Here is a 19,716-nt window from a genome sequence, read left to right as displayed (position 1 = left end):
AATAAGTCATATGAGTTACTTTCCCTTGTAAAGTCTTCTCTTTTTCATGTTATTTACTTAAGTGAAACATTTTATATGACAACCAATGAATATGCTTTCCGATTAAAAGTTATGTAATTTTAGGTGAGCGTCAACCAGTGAGATGCGGTGGAACTAGGTTCTATGTGCACAGTAGCTGGGCTGTATCAGAAAATCATTATGTTAAGTGAAATTGATCTGAAGCCATTTTTGTGAGTCTGGTTGGTACCAATGGCAAGCCTTTTGCTATTACTGCAATTTATCGTTTCCATTCACTGGACACTCTTGGGTTCTTGGTTGATTTTGCAGCATATCTTCATTAACTATCTAAACATGGCCATACCATTTAGGGAAACATAAATATCCTTAACTATGAAAGTTCTAGTTACAATTGATATTTTTCATCAGTACAACTTTAGAAATTTAATAGATATTCCAACTCGAACTACCTCTACTTCCAAGACATGTAATGATCATATTCTCGTTAACTTTGAATCAAATGATATAGTGTGTCATATCGGAGGTGTTTCTTATTAAAGACACCTCCGATCACTTTTTAATTATTTCAATCTTTCAAGATAAAAACTGTGAGGTAACTCCCAAAATATCAAAGCAAAGTTTCAAAAAAACACATATAATTTAAAAAGTATATTTAAAAATGTAAAATGGATCACTGTTTATGATGCAAGAAATGTGAATGAAGCGTGTGATAGTTTTGTAAAAATATTACTGGAGGTTTTTGATAAAATTTCTCCTTTCAAGAATCAGAAACAAGAAGCTGCATAAATAACTATATAATGAAGGAATGGGTTACAAGTAATATTAAAACTGAGATAAGAAAAAAAGATTCACTTTTTAAGAAATATATTTAGTTTCCTTTTAGTCCAAAGCTTGAAAAAGTTTAAATTGTTCAAAGAAATAAGGTCAGTACATTCATTTGAAAAAGCTAAAAGTATGTTTTATGAAAAGCTAATAGCTGAATCCTCCTACTCCGCTGAGATTTGGAAAGTGGTCAAGCAAGCTAGTGGAATGAAAGCTACCGAAGACAACAAAATTGTTAAGCTGCAATGATAGCAATAGCAATCAGATAGAAATGATGAAATCATAACAAACCAACTACAGATAGCAAAGATAGTTTACAATTATATTACCCATATAGGACCCCAGCTTGCTAAAGCTTTTCCTGGAAGACAACTTGACATACATTCAAATAGGTCTAAAAGCTTCCCAGAATTTAAACTCTGTCATGTAGACGAAAGTGTTGTTAATAACACTTTAACTGGTCTAAATGAAATGAACGCTGCAGGATTGACTTTGATTCCCCCTAAGCTTGTTAAAGTGTGTGCACCCTACGTTACATTACCCTTAACATATATAATAAACATGACAATTAATACTGGCACTGTTCCTACTAACATGAAAATTGCAAAGGTACTCTCGTTGTTTAAAAAAGAATGAAAAATGGTGGCTAGCAATTTTGGACCTTTATCAATTCTACCAGTTTTTTCAAAGGTTTTTGAGAAAGTTGTGAATGCTCAGGTGCATAACCATTTGGGAACATACAACATAATAACCAAACATCAACATGGGTTTCGAAAAGGGAAAGGCACATATAATGCTTTAATTGATTTTTTAAATCAGTATTTGTCTGCTTTAAATGGAAAAAACATTTTCCTAGGTATTTTTATTGACTTCTTGAAGGCCTTCAACACTATAAATCACTCTATTTTGCTTCAAAAATTCACAGCTTATAATTTTTCATGTAGCACTGTCAAACTATTTGAAAGTTACCTTTCTGATAGAACTCAGTCAGTATATCAATTAAATCTACTCTATCAGAATCACAACAGATTGAATTTGGGGTTCCACAAGGTTTTATCGTCGGCCCTACCTTGTTCCTTCTTTTTATAAATGTTTAATTACCATTCAAAACACTTCTCTACCGTTTTGTTTGCTGATAATACAAATCTGCTTGTTACTGACAAGAAATTGAATGATACTGTCCATGAAATCATTTCAGCTTTAGATAGAGTTCAAAATTGGTGTACTGCAAACACACCAACTCTTAACATTGATAAAACAAATTTTATAGTTATAAAAAAATTTATCAAAATAAATTTGAACCTAGCCAAATATAATTATCAACAGTAAGCCAGTAACTAATGTTACAAATGTGAATTTCTTAGAAGTAGTTATAGACAACCCATTAAATTGGTTTTCTCATATTGATTATTTGAGATGTCAACTGCATAAAAATTTGCGTACAATTTTTAAAGCCTCAGAAATTTTTCCAACGGACATCTCAATATTGCTTTATAAAATTTTCATAAAAGTTAACTAATTTATTGTTTAGAAGCATGGGGCAATGCTGCAGAGTGTCATTTGAATATAATACCTCTGATTCAGAAGTGTCTAATGTGAATAATCGTTCATGAAAAACTCAAAGACCACAAAGTTGATCTGTTCAAAAAGGCTAATGTTCTTCTAATTAAAGAGTTATACAAACTCCGTTTAGGTATCCACACTCATTCATCCTTTTACTCTGACATTCATGTTCAGCAACAGTCTCATGCTACTCGTTATTCTTCTTATGCCTTACCTTACATTAAGTCTACATCTACAGCTGGACATCGACAGGTAACTTACAAGTTGTCCAGTATTTAGAATGGCTTACTAATATCGATCAGGTACATTGAAAAGTCATATAGTTTTAGGATTGCTTTAAAGAGGCATCTGGTTGACTAATTAGGATGGCTTTAGGTCCTAATATGTGAACATTTTAAAATTTTGAAAATTGTCAACTCAGGCCTTGCACCTTGATTAGCCCTGCAACTGTGCACATGGATCTTTTTCACCCCTTTTATATTATGACTGCTTATTAATATATGTATATTTATTTAGTTTATGTCTCTGTGTGCATCTGTTTTTTATAATGAAAATAAACTAACATAACCTAAAATTCAGTTAATAATTTTTTCATCAGAATTATTTCTTAGAGACACGAGTAGATAGTAAGACACACGAGCTCACTTCCAGCACATATTAAGCTTGTACATCGACGTGTGATTGTAGCCCACAAAATTTCGGAAAACCTGATGTGCAGTGGCGAATCGTCAATCAATTTTACGTCCCCATTGTTTGCAAAAATTATAATTTATTTTTAGTTTATTGCGTCGTTGCGAGTTGTTGAACATAAGTATTGGTGCAACGTAGGGTACACAGTCATAGAACTGTTTTTTGTCAGTTCTGGTTCATGTGATATATACGTCGCAGGAAACACTTAAATTCAAAAGACAACATTATATAGTGAAATTACCAGTATATTAGCAATTTTCATACAAACTATATCAATTTTAGGGCTTTCGAGTACCTGCTTGATTCGTACATAGCTTTTGATAGTAGCCGGTGTAGCTGAACTGATCATGTATCTTATTTGATCAGAATTTTCTTGAAGGTTATTAAAAACTATTTTCCTATAAAGACACACCCTCGTAGTATATGTTCATTAAATGCCCATTTTAATAGTAATTTGCAGCTTTAAATTACGTATAATATTTTTGCTCATTTAAACTTTGTTCGTTTGAAATATTGAAGTTATTAACTTTTCAGTGAATGTCAGTACATCGTTAAAATAGTTAATTTTATATAGACCGGTTTCCAGTAGTCTTTGCATAAATTAATGACCTAGCAATTTCTTGTCGTGGTTTTACTAAGAGCAAGAAATAATGTAAGCAGTGTGTGCAATGTCTCCTTCATAATTTTTAACCTTTGTTATGATGAATTACTACGTCATGTACCAAGGTACATGTACTATGAATTAGCCGAGTCACTACATTTCTATATTTTTACTCCGCTTGTATTCAGATTGTACATTCATTATTATAAAACATTTATGCTTTGAGCTATGTTGCAAATCACATAGTCTTTATTTTGTATTAAGGTGATGAATGTTGTGTTCCGTTTCTCTCTGTATGGCTTCTTTTTTTTGTCGTTGATCAGTTCGCTCGAGTCGAGGGTGTTAAAAATCATGACCTGAAGCAGCAAATCATAAAATAGTGAGACAATTCTGCATTATGTCATTTGTTTCGCTAATTTCACTATTTTATATAAGAATAAAAACTCATTGAGACAGGCTAGGTTAAACTACTATGTGAGCTCAACCACCCAATGCTATAAGCTTGTATGATGAATGACTGTAATGCTATTATAAATCTACTTGTGCTAGTTCGGCTTCTTATATATTATCATCGCTGTCAGGCTCTGCTCCTTTACATGATGGCCGGCTTGGCAGCAGGTCGAGTCATTTAGAGCCGTCTTGGTAGCAGATCATGGCAGTTTAGTGCCCAATCATTAGCAGGTTTTTCATTTAATGCCTGCTGAGTAGTAGGTAGTAGTAGTTTATTTAATTTTTGGCTTAGAAAAAGTTTGAGGATTTGTCTGCTGGCAAAGCTGTGCTTTCCAGCCGGAGGCCAAGTAGAAAAGCAAGTTGGTTTTCTCTGTCCTCGATTTGGCTGGGTCTTTTCACGTTTCTACAAACTCACAGGAGCAAAGCATTTTTTTTACTCAGTTTCACTGGTATATCATAACGACTGTCTTTTGTCATTAATTTATGCCTCCGACATTGCATGCCATTTATAAATGACACGCAATGTCGGATGTGTTGTATAATCGAGCTGGTGGGCCGCGGGCTACGCTAATGCCCGAGGTCATGGTAGTTACAGGTAGTTACGAGGTTACGGGAAGTACGAGAGGTTACAGGAAGTACGAGAGGTTACAGGAGTATAAAGGCGTGGGGAGATTGGGAGAGGCTTCCTTCTTTACATCAACCGCATGTGAGTACACACCGTTTATATAACATGGCGCAGTTGACGAAGCTCTGATTTTTTTTCCTTTTTTGTTGTCATTAGCGATAATTTTTCTGGTTGCGGGTAAGTTAAACGGTTGTATAGACCCTTTCACGGGCGTGTAGGTGAGGTAACGTGAGGTAGGGTAGTGTTGTGAGGTGTAGTAGCAGTGTTGTTGAGGTGCAATTATTTATTAGGGTAGTGTTGTGAGGTGTAGTAGCAGTGTTGTTGAGGTGCAATTATTTATTAGGGTAGTGTTGTGAGGTGTAGTAGCAGTGTTGTTGAGGTGCAATTATTTATTACATATTCGGAGGTGGGAGTTACACTAATTATACGAGTGGGGTAGAGTGTATTCGTGGCGAGGGAGATATTGTATCGGGTAGAGATGGAGAGTGGGTTTCCGAAGCTGGTGTTTGGAGAGCACGGTGATGGGTCGTGGGAGAGATTCATAGAGGAGATGAATTTATGTATAGAGAGTGCTGTAGAGAGAAGAGGTTACGAAGGTGAAGGTGAAAATAGGCGCCCTATTATGAGAGGTAGAGCTAGGTTAGTGCCACTATTGAGAGCTATTGGGCACAGTGGTAGAGAAGTATTGAGAGGTGCAGGGTTTGACGTAGATGGCGTTAATTCTACTTATGAAGAGGCAGTGGAGGTTTTACAGGGTTATTATGGTAGACAGGAGAGTATGTTCGTAAAGGGGCATAAGTTCCTTACGGCTAGGCAGACACTTGGGGAAAGTGATAGAGAGTTTTTACAACGGGTAGAGAGTTTGAGCAGATATGCAGAGGTGACTAACGATAATGATAGGGTAAGGTTTGCCCTTATTGTGGCGGTTAACGGGTTGAGAAATAGAGAAGTAAGCAGAGAGTTAATGAAGAATGCCAATCTTACTTGGGCGTTATTGCAGGAGGCATTGAGGGCTCGAGAAATGGCCGACAGCTCTGATAGATTTTTGAGAGGTGAGGGTAGAAGTACCGATTTAAAGAGTGAGGTTAAGAGAGAAGTAGCAAAGATATCAGAGTTTGATAGCCGAGGGCAGTACAGGAGTAATGATAGAGATAGAAGTTATGATTCAGCAGGTAGATCTTCCCCTAGGGGTAGCCCGAGGAGTAGTAGAGAGTATTATGGTAGTGAAGAGCAAGGTGCTAGTAGATATGGGACAAGAGGCAGGGAGTATAACAAGGACGGTGACAGTAGAAAGTATAGAGACAATAGCAGGGAGAGGCATGTCTCTAGATCTAGAGCAAGCAGTAGAGAAGGCAGTGGAGGTAGAGTATGCTACAATTGTAAACGTAGTGGGCATGAGATGAGGAGTTGTCCCTCCATTAAATGTTTTTGTTGTGGACAGCGAGGACATGTATCCCGTTATTGTAGGGATAGGAGAGAAGTAGGTTATGACAGGCGAGGTAGTAGCAGGAGGTCAGGAGGTAGCCGAGATAATAGCTACGAGCGATATGGTAGCAGGGACAGTAGTAGGGAGAAGTACAGGGGCCGAGAAAGCCCCCGCGAGATTATAGACAAATTTGGCAGGTACAGGGACAACAGTATGGATAGGTTTGAGGGGGAGAAGTATAAGGAGAGGTACCAAGATAGTGGTAAGGGCAGAAGTGTTAGGTTCTCTGGTTCTAGGGATAAGTATGAGGATGACAGTTGACTAGAAAGGAGAATTGTACAGGTTTTGAAGGTCAATGGGAAGAACGTTGAATTTACGTTTGATACTGGGGCAGAGGTGTCGACTGTAACCGAGGGGACGGCCGAAAGGCTGAACCTACGGCTAGAGGAGCCATCTACTGTTTTGGCGGGAATAGATGGTCGTAAGCTAAGAGTAGTCGGTAAAGCAGGCGTTCAGTTGGAAAGTAAATATAGAGATATGGAGACAGAGGTATATGTGGTGAAAGGATTGAGAACGAACTTCTTGGGCATAACTGAGTTAAGGCAGCTTCAATTATTTGCTGTTGTAAACGCGGTTTGCGAAAGTAAGTTTGAGGCTGTTAAGGAGTGTAGAAGTATTAAGCCGGTTAAGCTGTTTTCGTCAAGAACCATTATTGCTGGGTCAAGTTATGTTTCAGATGATGTCGAGTTGCAAAACCTGACAAAGAAGTCTGACAGAGAGAGCGAAGTTAAGAGAGGTCACACAGGTCAAGATTGGTGGACTTGTAAAACCAAGGGAGTGAAGAGTAGCGAATACGTGGAAATTGGTAGCCAACAGGGGACAGCCCAAGGCACCAAAGATGTGCAAGGGTCTATGGGGTGTGATGGAGAACAGAGTCACGATGAGGTAAGGGAAGGTGCTGAGAAAGTAGCTGAACCAGTGTCTGTAATGGAAAAGGTTTGCTCTTTTTTAGCCGAGGTATCCAGCAATGGAATGTTAGACAGAGAAGGTCATGAGAAAAAGGTAGCAGAGATTGAAAGAGAGGAAAGGGAGGTGCGGAGGAAGTCGAAGGAGAAATTGGCTAAGCTGAAAGCCAAACGGGAGGCAGCAGTCATGGAGTTGGAAAATGTCAAGGCTTTCAGGGTAGTGGTGCAGGAGTTAGCCGAGGTTCAGAGGAGAATTGCTGGTAGCAGACCTGCACTGGTTGCAGGTGAGGTCGAGCTAGATAGGTCTGGGCCTATGCCAACTCCCAGCTCTGTGGTGCCATCCCCTGTGCAGCCGGTTACGGCCCAGGTGGAGACCTCCCACAGGAAGCCTGTTGAGCCTGCCTCTTATTGGGGAGAGCGAGGTAAAGACGGAAGAGACGGAGATGAGGTTGAGGAGTCATTACTGACCCAACCAAAAGACTCCGGGCTTGTCAGGGTTGGTGGAAGTAGTGTTGGAGATGTTGGTGGGAGGAGTGTTGGTAGTGACAGTGGTCACGGTAAAAGTATTGGTAGCGGCGGAGGTCAGAGTGATGGAAAAGCCAGTGCAGACTGGCAATGGAGCTGGCAGTAGCGAGAAGAGTACACTGATTTATACAACAGTGAGAGTGGAGGATCAGGAGAGTGAGGAAAGTAGTGCGGCCGGGTACGACAGCAGCCCCGGGTTGCTGGGGAGTGATGGTACGCAGGAGGAGTCGATGGAGGAAGACCTGGGTTAAAGCGTAAGGTAAACTTCACCAGCAAGGTGAGTTGATGAATGAGTCCCAATGTATTTCTGGAAGGTTAGTGGCCCATACAAAAAAGAAAAGAAAAAGGGCATGTTGTATAATCGAGCTGGTGGGCCGCGGGCTACGCTAATGCCCGAGGTCATGGTAGTTACAGGTAGTTACGAGGTTACGGGAAGTACGAGAGGTTACAGGAAGTACGAGAGGTTACAGGAGTATAAAGGCGTGGGGAGATTGGGAGAGGCTTCCTTCTTTACATCAACCGCATGTGAGTACACACCGTTTATATAACAGGATGCATAATTTAACAACAGAAGACAGACAATTAAACGACATTTATAATATTGGGGTATGACTGCTAGCCATATTATTCAACTGTAAACACTCATTGTTGCAAGTTTGATTAATGAATGTAAAATGTGAAGTGAAAAGCTGTTTACTTTATCTGAAGTAGATATTTAGTGATGTATTACTTTTATGAATATTCTTAAATTGGAATTCGTACAAATTGCCCTATAATTTAGTAAATAGAAAATGATGAACTAAATTAAACTATTTCACAAAATGAAATCAAACTATTGCTTCTTTAGTTCACCACACGTCAGCTAGACTTTTTTCTAAGCAAATACTTTAACACTATTGTGACAAAACCTTCATCTTTAGTTGTCATTAGTATTTTCCATAATCACATATTTGCACAAACTTAACTTTATCGAACCTAAAATTTATGGAAAGGTAAAAAACTTACATGTACACAAAACCAAAAGACACAAGAAAAATAACAAAAATGATTTATAACCATGATTTTCAGTTTTTTCATTATCTAACTTTAACTCAAATCCTCAAATATATTATAAATTATGCTGTTTGTTTTACTAAGAATAAAGTTTTTGTATAGATCAAGCTTTAAATTATGGTGAGCCTGTACTAAAAAGCAACAAAACAGAATGCGTTAAAAATATGATTTAAAAGTTATTTACTTTTCCGTCCTCCTCATGTTCTGATCAAACTTGGCGTGTTTCTGAGTTTAATAAGAAAGCAAAAAGCAAAATAAACCCATTTGTACTTTGAAGTTATGATAGTAGAACTTTACAAACATGTAGAAAAAAAATTGTGCTACTATTTCTGCATATTTCAGTAAGATTTAAGTAAATTTCATGAATAAATTCCAAATCTGATCAGGTGAGTTTAGATTTTGTTCAAATAGTTCAAACGGTTTAAACAATGCCTAGTTATACTGTATAACTGCTTGACATTGTAATTGTAGACTACAACTTAATTGTAACAAGTTTTCTTTAATATTTTTGTAATTACAGGCAGCAGGTCTGATTATTCCTCTTATAAATATAAAAAAAGCCTATTCAGAACAACTGGAAATTAGAATGCCCAACAAAAGTGGAGATATTGTGCCACCTAAATATAAATGGATATAGGGTAGCTCTCTGCATCATGATGAATTAAGAGTTCCATGTAAAATTTAGGTGTGTGCTTTACTACTACATGATTGGTTCATTGGTGCAGGTTGATATTAGTATTCTTTTATAATTAAATAGAAAAACAGAAATTTCAACTCTGCCAACATTTTAAATAAACTGTTTACAATGCAACAATCGATGATAACTTTAGTTGTTAAACGAAGTGTTGTTATGCAATCCTAATTTTTCTTCTAGACTGAAGATTTTGAAGGCAATGCACATACTAGAAAAAAGTAACATGGTAAATGTTGCTGCTCTTGCCCTAAAATATCCAGAAGACTACAAGCCAACCACAAGATTTAGATTTGTTGTGACATTGCCAGAATTACATAAAAATATTGAATATAATCCCATTCAATTGGTGAAGTAAGTATATAATGTTAAAAATGAGTCCAACTCAAATGTCGGATTACTATGTGGTTAGACTAAACTTTGTCTAATTTGTTAGACTTACTATCGGAGTAGGCCTGCTCATGTCACGAATACTAATTATTTTACGCCCATTCTTTAAAGGAATATATACATTACTGAGCTAGTGCCTGATCCAGAGTTAAAAGTTTAACACTCACATTACATTTTTAAATGGATTATATAAAAGCATATTTAGTACTTTTAGTACAAAATTATAAAAACACAAAATTGATATCTTTATTAAACAAGTGACACACTGATAGCTACAAGGAATGAAGAAATTATATACTGCAGCACTTTGGATATCTGCAAATGGATGATAGAGTTTGGAATCGAGATTCATAAATTGTGGGCAGTTTTCATGTCACGAACACTAAACTGGTTGTGGGACATTTAGAAGATTTTGTTACAACAAATATATTCAAAGGAGATCCTCTTCATAAATCAGACAAGCGTTTTTTTTTCCTTCCATGAAATATCTTATGAACTGTGTGGACGGTGTCACTGCTGCCAACCAGCGAGTTGGTTTTAGTTATTATTTTAAGAATAGTAATCTATTGAAGCATCATTACTGCCGGCATGAAGAGATATACGCAAGCATGTGAAGCGTATAATAGGGATTTTGTGTCTGGTACACTGTAAATCATAAGGTGGCATATTTGTAACACCTAAGCTGATATATCATACTGTCACTAAATGTATCACATTGGCCTCAATGGTGATATATATGTTACCAATGTGGCATATAATTGTCTAATGAAAACAATGATTAATACCAGATGTGGAATAAAAAAGTTGCAATATCAAAGGTCATAGGGAGTTCAGTGATTATGTAATACCATATTTCATAACAAATTTGCTAGCCTATGTAACCACACACTGATGCCATGATGTAGGATGCTCAAATAAATGCCCGCAAACAGTGAGCCATATGTTATCAGATAGCCTGAGAACATGGATTAAATACATGCTTCACAGGGAGGGGTTTATGAACACCCCAAAAAATTTCAAATGAGGCCAGCTGAAATAAAACTGAGCAGGCTACTGGATATAAATGGCTGCCATGGAGAACCAAGCTGCAACAAATATAGTAATTTGAATATACTCCATGGTTTATTCTTTTGATAAATACAAGATATGATATTGATAGATTTTTTTCAATATGAATCAAAGCAGTGGTAAAATTATGACCTACTATTAAACTTTGATAAAAATAACAACAAGATTTGAGCTTTCTAAGCCAAATCACCAAATAAACTTACACATCATTAATTAAATAGCCACCAAAGATTATCCAGCTTATAATGTCATGTCAGAACAGAAAATAATGAATAATAATGACTAGTTGATTTGATCAGACTGAAGATATACTTATGAACCGAGACAGAAAACAACAAAACATGGTGTTTATAATAATATGATTTGACTAAAATTATTCACTCTTCTCTTCAATTTACATGCTGGTTTTAATTAGTGCTATACAGACCTAATTCTCATTGTTGCCATGTGATTTGATAATAAATGAAAGTTTCCAATTATTTGTTCAGTACTGCCTGACTCAAAAACCTATACTGCCTATGAAGCATATTTAGTTTACTTCTAGCTAAACGCTATAGATATCTAAGAATTTGCAAGCCTTTTTGTTGTTAGGTATGGCACTATGCATACTGAAGAAGAATTTGAGAAGATAGAAGTCGATTTCTAAAGTATTTACATATTCCAAGTGTAGTACATGGTGCAACATCAACTGAGCAGCTGTGAGTTCACTGCATGAGTGGTATTTACCGGGTTGCTGCTTGGTCACATAGATACCACATTCATTCGCAACAATTGTGCAATATGGTCCGAATTTCTAAAAAATAAAAGAGTTGGCCATGTATTTCATTCGTGTGAATGCAGTTGATTTAAAGTCACAAGCTTGGACAGGCCCAAACTTATGTCAGGACAAGTGGGGGGCTGCCCAAGCTAATCAATCACTAGGTAATAGTAACCTGGTTTTCTTATGGTATTCAAATCACCACCAAAGCAGGGATTGCTAAACATTATGGAAATGTTTACTTTTCTATATCCATTTTCATGAACATAAATATTTCCATAATTTTATGGAAATGGAATTTTTATTTTAGAAGCGTGGAAATCTTATGAAAATAGAAATAATATGGAAATGAATTTTGGAAATGTTATGGGAATGGAAATAATATGGAAATGAATTATGGAAATGTTATGGAAATGTTATAGAAATGGAACTTGTGCCATACACATAATCCCTGCATCAAAGAGAGTAAAATCATTGCTAATCAGAAATTTTTACTGGTATACCTTGCAAAAAATGCCAAATGGTTCAATCAGCCTACCGGTACAGCGCAGAGCATTTTAGAAGCAGTGTGAAAGTGGGCAGTCCAAGAGGGCAATTCCAAGTCAATTCTAACAGACTATGATGTTTTCATAATTGTTCAGTGTTTTATAATAGTTTTGAATCAACTTACCTCCTTGTTAGTAATGGTGTAGAGTCTGTGAAGTTTTATTCTCAGAGTCAGATGTAGGTATAAGAAAGCCTTCAATACTTTTTCCTCTAAAAAGACTATAGTTTATCACATCAGGCATGTGAAAATTTGTGTCGGTGTGAGAGCTTTTAGATTATGGTATACATGTGGACTATGTTCACTGATATTTTGATTGAATTTAGTATGGCCTATTCTATAGCCAAACAATTTATGCTGTGAATACCAGAAAGCTTTAAGAAACAAAAATTGTGATGGTATGTCAGGGTTTGGGTATCGTGTGGGACAAGAGGTTTTCGTTTTGCTGTAGAACAACTAAAATCATGCAGATGAAACCTCTAGTATGTTGTTTTGTCACCAAAAGTGGTTCAATCAAAAATGCTTTGGCCGCCATAACTTCATGTAATAATTTAGTATAACACAACCACATACCATGACTAGGTGGTAAGTTTCGAATGAAGCTTTTGATTACTTTTGCCTGGGGAAGTAGCTTGCATCCCTCTTCCCATTGGATAGACAGGGCAGACAGAATCTTTCTGATTGTGAAACCAATATCTAGGGTAGGAATTTTCAGGGATGCATAAAATGCTTTAATCACTTCCTTCCTCTCCTGAGTGAGCTGAAATAATTCATAATCATACATATAGGCCTACTTCATGCAAAAATATATGACTAGAAATTCCACTGTCATACAGCCCACGACCAAAGAGATGGCCAGAGGTATTGGCAAAAAATAAAGGGTACTAATGGTTGAGAAATGCAATATTAGCAATCAAATGGCTCTGCAGTGCAATAGGATAACTGCAATGGTAGCTGTAATGTACTGGGTGTGGGTGTTATTATATACAACAATAATCAATAATGAATAGAAAATATGTTTATATTTTCCCCCTGCAATAGGAGAAATGCAATATTGGCCAATATTAGAAGTAAAATGCACTGATATTCTTAGAATAATCAATTTTATTAATATAGTAATAATAGAAAAACAATACACAATTTTGTTTACATTTCAAAACGTCATAGGTAGCAATATCGAGAAGTTGTGGTATTTATATAAGTTTTTAGAAAATTAATTTAAAAAGTGTTTGGTCATGACAAACAACAACAATGAAAGGAAAATATTACACGTTTATATCTCTACCTTGCAATAGGAGAAATGCAATGTTGGCCAATATTATAAGTAAAATGCACTAATATTATTAAAATAACCAATACTGTTAATATAGTAATACATCAATAATAGAAAACCTATGAGCGTTCATGCGCCTCGAAGATTTCTGCAAACTGCAGCAAAATAAAAGCTGTTATAAAAGTGTTATAAAGCTGTAGGCCTAATTTACTGTAATGTATGTAATTCAACAACAATAAAGAAATATGTTAATTATACCTCTGAAATGCAAAATTAGAAGTTAAATGGCAAGCTACTGTGTACTATACACAGTTTGAAAGTTGGTTGCGTTGAATGTAGAATGGTTTTGATAAGCGATCTTTAACAGAAAGCGTGTAGGAGCATTCACGCGTATAAAACTGTAGCAAAATAAAAAATGTTCTCGTCATGAAAGGGCGTTGTAGTTTGGCCCTAGCTTGTACATAAGTTGTAAAGAATTTCGGCTAACGTTTCAAATAATGAAACCTTCGGTGATTGGACAAAAAACACAGGCTGATAAACTGTGTACCACAATTTCGTACCTGTAAATCGGTCTACGCCTCAAACGGTCTACGTTTTTTACAGAAATATTTGAATAAAATCGAATACAAGTAAAAATGGCCATAGACTGATGAAATGAGCACGGTTTTCTCGTGAAATGCGCACTGCTAAATAGTTCTACAATCGGTCGCACCGCTTTATTGGCGTTTCAATTTTCGGTCTTAACTTTTATTAAACCGAGCTTTTCTAGCTTTTTGTGGCAATTTTCGTTCAAATTAATCTGTCTATTTGTGTGTAATCCGATCAGATGGGTAAGTTTTAAAATAATACCGACGGTTTACAAAGACTTGGTAACATATTTAAATAGATTTAAATGTGTTTTGTATCGTTATTATACTTTTACGACTTTACATTCCGATGCTTAAATTTTTTAATGAATTTTCTTGACGAGGGTTCGTCTCATTGTTGATGGATAATTTTCGTAAGTTGTGTGCACATGCATTTATCATAAAAACTCCCACACTTCCGCTCCGCTCGTGTGTTCGTGGGATAAATCACAAGGGTTAATTGAGATTGAGGCGGCCATTTGAAATTGATAGGAATTTTTAAGGTAACCTTTGAAATTGCAACAGAAGATGACAGTAAGGTAGAGCAGCCAAAAACACCAGAACATGGGGCACAACTCCTTCAGGCTGTGTAACGCATGTGTATGATAATATTATTTAGTAAGAACGTATACTATTACTCCTATCCCATGGTCGTGGATGAAATGAATCAATCCTGATACAACACTGCACTTGCTGTCAGTTAGTAAAAAAGAGGATTCCGGTTTAATTCAAATATACGTGCATGTACACTGTCCACTTACATAATGCTGGTCTTTGAGGGACAGCCAGTGATCAATAGCTGCAGGCGCTATCTCGCTCATCCTCTCATTCGTAGAACCTCTCAGCAGAGCCATTGTTTCACAAACAGTATATTGACAGCTTTTCAACTAACATCTTGTGACTCACTCACTCTATGTGACTCACATCTCTACTGATTCAACGCGTTTCAACAATTACTAAGTTATACATAGTTTTAAAATGGCTTCAAGTTCGAGCGACCGCTACTCAGAGTTATCTGAGCAACTTTTAGTAAAAGATTAGACAGCCTATGGCCAAAGCTGACAGGCGTCAGCAGCGTTTTGTTGCAGAAGAAGACAAAATGGAGGTAAATTACCTTAGAGTCTTCTATACTTGAGTAAATGTAATATTTTTATAGTCATAAATACATATACTAATTAATAAAATGATAATTCTTTGCTATCTCCAATCATCGTTTCATAGCTTATCTGCCGTTTTATCTAGCTATAATATTTTTTTCGAGTTTTGTTTGGTAAATTAGAGTCATGATTACAAATTATTTTCACTCGTATGAAGTGGGTAAAATCGATTGATCATTGCAAATCTTTAATTTCCAGAACCAAAGCTTCGAATCGTTGGCTTGGCGTACTTGTGCCTTTATTAAATGTTTATTCGTTTTTAAAATTACACTCGCAATCTATTTAACTCCCAATTTGGAAGCTGTCAATAGATACGCTTTAGAATTACATATCTATGAATGATATATTTATTGCATCTACTTTATTAACATTTACTTGTTTTACTGATTACAGAATGTTTATGTCGTCCCACCAGCCGAAGAAGCTTTGTCAGTGTGGAAACTGCCATAAAGGAGAAAGCGAGACTTGAATGCCTGCTAGATGATGTTTTGTTTGAGTTTGTTGCAGTAGATGAATTTGTCTTATTGTATCAGCTAATACTATGTGAGTGGCCACGACTTGATGAATATTTTTAAAAAAGCTTTATGCCGAAATGAAAATATTTTTGCTTGTAAAAATTATATAATAAAATTATATTGTTGAAGATAATGCAAAACATGATTTGCAGAATATTGTAGTGAATCGGATATGGTATATGGGTGTCCGCAGAACTGGAGAATGTGAGTTCAAATCCAGTTTGCAGCAGACTTCTCATCCTTAAAACTCTATCCCTGTCTATATTCTTTTCAAAGAGGGGCTTGCTTATTTCACTTATTTAGTATTTGGTAAGAATACTACTAGCCATGATATACAGCAATGTATACAGCTGTATATCATTGCTACTAGTAAGAAACTAGTATGTAGGCAATAGGTAATAGGCGACATAATGTGGGCGGGGCTTATGGGAGGCTGTATATCGTTTGTATGGGTAGCTGCAGAACTGCTGATACAAAGACCGCATTCTAAATAAGTGACTTGACAGAATTACCGTAGACCGGTAGAATTGGTAGTCGGTACCCAAATGTTTACACAACGTTTGGAGAAAGTGAGTAGAACAAATTTTCAATTTTTGTTATTTGAGGCCTTTGAAACATTCATAATAATGCATCTGTAGCAGGATTTAAAATTTTATTCTAGCCAACATGAGCAAATACAAAATAAGATATATGCCAATAGAGCCGCGTAAGACTAGACTTTTATCGCAAATACCCGATGTGAATACGAGAGATAGAGACAGGTTACCAAACGCGTGACATCATTTTGGGCAAGTCTGGGCACGCTTTGGTGGCCTGAGCGTTTTTACGGCGATCAGATTTTTTCGGTTTTAATCTTCAAATATCTTGGCAATGCGATCGCGTAACACAACAAACAACATATCAACTGATAGAGAAAAAAAATGCTTTCTTTTAAGATCAACTTAAATTTGACGCAACTACATCTTTAAGGGAAGGTGCTTGACCTTAACAATATTTTGGGCTTTCAACAAGATTAATTTTCACACCTTTCAATAATTAAAACACCTATGCAATGCACAAAGGAAGCCTAAATATTAAAATAAACTCAATATGTAATACCGTGCCTGGCTTTGTAAAACAACGGAAACCCCAAATAATTTTTGTAAAAAATTACAACATGAGTAATTCTATCCATCTCAGCTAAAATCTTCGATAGAAATCCTTCTTTTTGATACTAAAAAACCTATATTTGGCATTCCTCATTGAATAGTAAAAACTGCTTTTATTGGGCTTACTACATATGTAGGCCTCTGGTATTACATAATACAATGGCTGCTGTTCATATTTTAATTTCTCACCTTTAGGCTCGGCGGCATATGTTCATATATAAGCTGCATCGCTAAACTCAAATAAAAGGTTTGCTCACCATATGCCCTTTCTATAATGGTGACCTTCACCCGTACAGTGCATTTCGGGAAGGTTTTGCCTGTGACCTTTTGTGAAATTTGAACAGCGCTTACCTAGATGGTTTATATCACGTTGAAATAGGGATATACCACCTAAAGGTGACAAACATAAATGCCATAAGAATTTTGATGTATTAAATTGAAATACAAACTCAATCCGGCGCCTAAATTAGCATTTATGCATTGGTTTGCCACATTATGATTTACAGTGTATGCTGATTATTTAATTACTACAACACTACTTATGTATATTGGTACGCGAATTGAGTGTTAGTAAAAATATTCATTATAGATTCTCACATGCTCACATTTCATGCCAACCTGACTTCAGTCACTACTCATCAATGCTCTGCTGTCTAGTTTACAGTCTGTTGCTTTTTAAATCCAACATAGCATTAATATGTTTATTTAAATATAGTTTAATATTTATTTGTGTAGTACCCATTCAGATGACCAAGACAATATGCACGAGGTTCTCAGACGACTCAAACCAGGTCATGTATGGAAATTTCAGAAAGCAGGAGAGATGGGTACTTCTAAGGACGATTCACCCAAAGATGAGTCTTCGAGGGACATCTCTTTGAAAGATTATCCTACTACAGATCTTTTATATGTCCATCAAACTGCTGAACAGCAAAGACTATTAAGATTATATGGTAACGAAATTTGCCTGTTAGATGCCACACTCAAAACTAGTCGGTATGGCATGCCACTCTTCTTTGTAGTAGCATAAAGAAATGTGACCTACCAAGTAGTCACATATTTTATAGTATAGTTGAGGAGACTCATGAAGCAATTACATGTAGCTCATTGGTGTTGGTTATCAAAGGCGGGAATGAGGCATGGAGTCCAAAAGCATGGATGGTGGACTGTTGCGCTGCTGAGATATCAGCTGTTGAACAGGTTTTTCCAGGTAGGCCTGCTATATGATCTACTGACTAAAAACTTTATATTGTCAGGCGTATTAGTGTTGCTAATGGCATGCTTACTGATTTGACGTATATACATTTATATTAAGTTTGTTTTCAATGCATTTTGAACAGCATTTTGCGGGGCTCAGTAGCTTGGCAGTTATTACTTATATGAATATAATATATGACATTTTAATTATTGGCTGTCTATGCATGCAAAACTTGTTCCACTTGTTTTATTACAATCGTTTTTTATTCTTATCTTGCACGTGTTTCTCTGTATGTGTTTTAGGGTCATCAGCACTGATTTGCGAATTTCACAGGCTCCAAGCTTGGAATCGTTGGCTCGTAAAGGGAACGAACAATATTTCTAAGCCTGTGCAAAAGCAGACGAAGGTGTATCTGAAGGTGATAGTTATGAGTGCTACAGAAGGTAATTGACAGATGTTTTGTGATTAATGTCAAACATCACAGAAGTGGACTAATGCTAATTTTTGCTTTATCTACGTATGTTGTTCATTTTCCGTCATAAATGTTATAAATTTTGGAAGAATTACTTTTCATTTAATTTTTGTATTTTGTTGTGCTATAAAGAATTATTTTATTAATTTAATTCATCTAATATTTTGTTTAACTATTTTTATCTTTTTTTCAGATCAATACAACTCTAATCTGTGTAAGCTCCTAGAAAGCAAAGAATGGAAGGAGAATTCAAATCTTCAGATATATTTGAATCAAACTTGGCTTGTAGGTGACATGCCCAAGGTTAGTATTGTTATGTTGTGTTATATTACATTGCTATTCATATACTGAATGTTCAGTACGCAATTCGTATTATTGAACATAATAGTAAGCAACAAATAATAATAAAATATTATTAGGCCTATATCAGATATTGAGTATTTCTACGTTTCATGCTAATTTGGTTTGGTGGTTTCAGCATTAGAAGCGAAGCTGCATGGCAATATGTTGTTGGTTAATATTGAAAATGTGAAGGTAACGCTATTTATGACGGATGGTTTATTGTGTTCCAGAGATGGGTTCGATGCTATAGAAAGACACAGTTCGTTCAGTTAGGACTAATAACGGCACTGAAGCTATTAACCAAGTAGTTAAAGCTGAGATAGTTCAGGGAACCCGAGCACAAAGTATTACATCAATTGTCACTAAGCTTCTTAGGTGGCTTGATAATCCCTACAACATGTATGTATAAAATCATATTATGGGTATTGCCCCATAAACCACTTACGACTGTCATATCTATATGGCGCCTAATATATTAGAAAATAAGTTATTTGTGCAAGGTATAAAATGAATAGTAGTCGTTTCAATAGGGAAGGTTGTGGCGCTAGCTGATTAATCTGATTGAATACCTAGTCATGTGTATGCAGTTTCGTTTTAGATATTTAGTTATTTCGTCAATTGAATTAATACATTATTCTAATATACACATATGTAATGCATCAATGATTAATTGTGACTATGACTGTGTACGTTTTGAATATTTTTCTATCAACTTTTTTCAATAATTTATGTTTTTACGCAGGTATCTAGAAGAAAATAGAAGCTTTTCTACCAAATGTAAAAGATATGCTAAAGAT

At 35.9% G+C, this 19,716-nt stretch overlaps 2 protein-coding genes across 2 annotated transcripts; one reads left to right on the top strand and one right to left on the bottom strand.

The window, feature by feature from the left end:
• Positions 1-4,666: 4,666 nt before the first annotated feature.
• On the top strand, positions 4,667-7,834 carry LOC137397214 (uncharacterized). The gene is made up of 2 exons (XM_068083502.1): positions 4,667-4,850; positions 6,932-7,834. The coding sequence occupies exons 1-2, from the start codon at positions 4,667-4,669 to the stop codon at positions 7,789-7,791; spliced, it is 1,044 nt and encodes a 347-aa protein (XP_067939603.1). The 3' UTR covers positions 7,792-7,834.
• A 3,001-nt stretch (positions 7,835-10,835) lies between these two features.
• Positions 10,836-14,941, bottom strand: LOC137397213 (uncharacterized). The gene is made up of 5 exons (XM_068083501.1): positions 14,849-14,941; positions 12,762-12,948; positions 12,315-12,400; positions 11,561-11,680; positions 10,836-10,904 (listed from the first exon to the last, which is right to left on the bottom strand). The coding sequence occupies exons 1-5, from the start codon at positions 14,939-14,941 to the stop codon at positions 10,836-10,838; spliced, it is 555 nt and encodes a 184-aa protein (XP_067939602.1).
• Positions 14,942-19,716: the final 4,775 nt, after the last annotated feature.

The sequence above is a fragment of the Watersipora subatra genome, chromosome 5, assembly GCF_963576615.1.
Source record: "Watersipora subatra chromosome 5, tzWatSuba1.1, whole genome shotgun sequence".
Taxonomy (NCBI): Eukaryota; Metazoa; Bryozoa; class Gymnolaemata; order Cheilostomatida; family Watersiporidae; genus Watersipora; species Watersipora subatra.
Note: the sequence above shows the minus strand (reverse complement) of the source record. Positions and strands in the feature narration are given on the sequence as shown.

Coding starts and splice junctions, on each gene's coding strand:
- LOC137397214 (XM_068083502.1), top strand. CDS start 4,667: ATGTCGGATGTGTTGTATAATCGAGCTGGTGGGCCGCGGGCTACGCTA. Junction 4,851..6,931: donor CTTCTTTACATCAACCGCAT/GTGAGTACACAC, acceptor GTTATGTTTCAG/ATGATGTCGAGTTGCAAAAC.
- LOC137397213 (XM_068083501.1), bottom strand. CDS start 14,941: ATGGCTCTGCTGAGAGGTTCTACGAATGAGAGGATGAGCGAGATAGCG. Junction 12,949..14,848: donor CCCTCAAAGACCAGCATTAT/GTAAGTGGACAG, acceptor GAATTATTTCAG/CTCACTCAGGAGAGGAAGGA. Junction 12,401..12,761: donor AAACTTACCACCTAGTCATG/GTATGTGGTTGT, acceptor TAGTCTTTTTAG/AGGAAAAAGTATTGAAGGCT.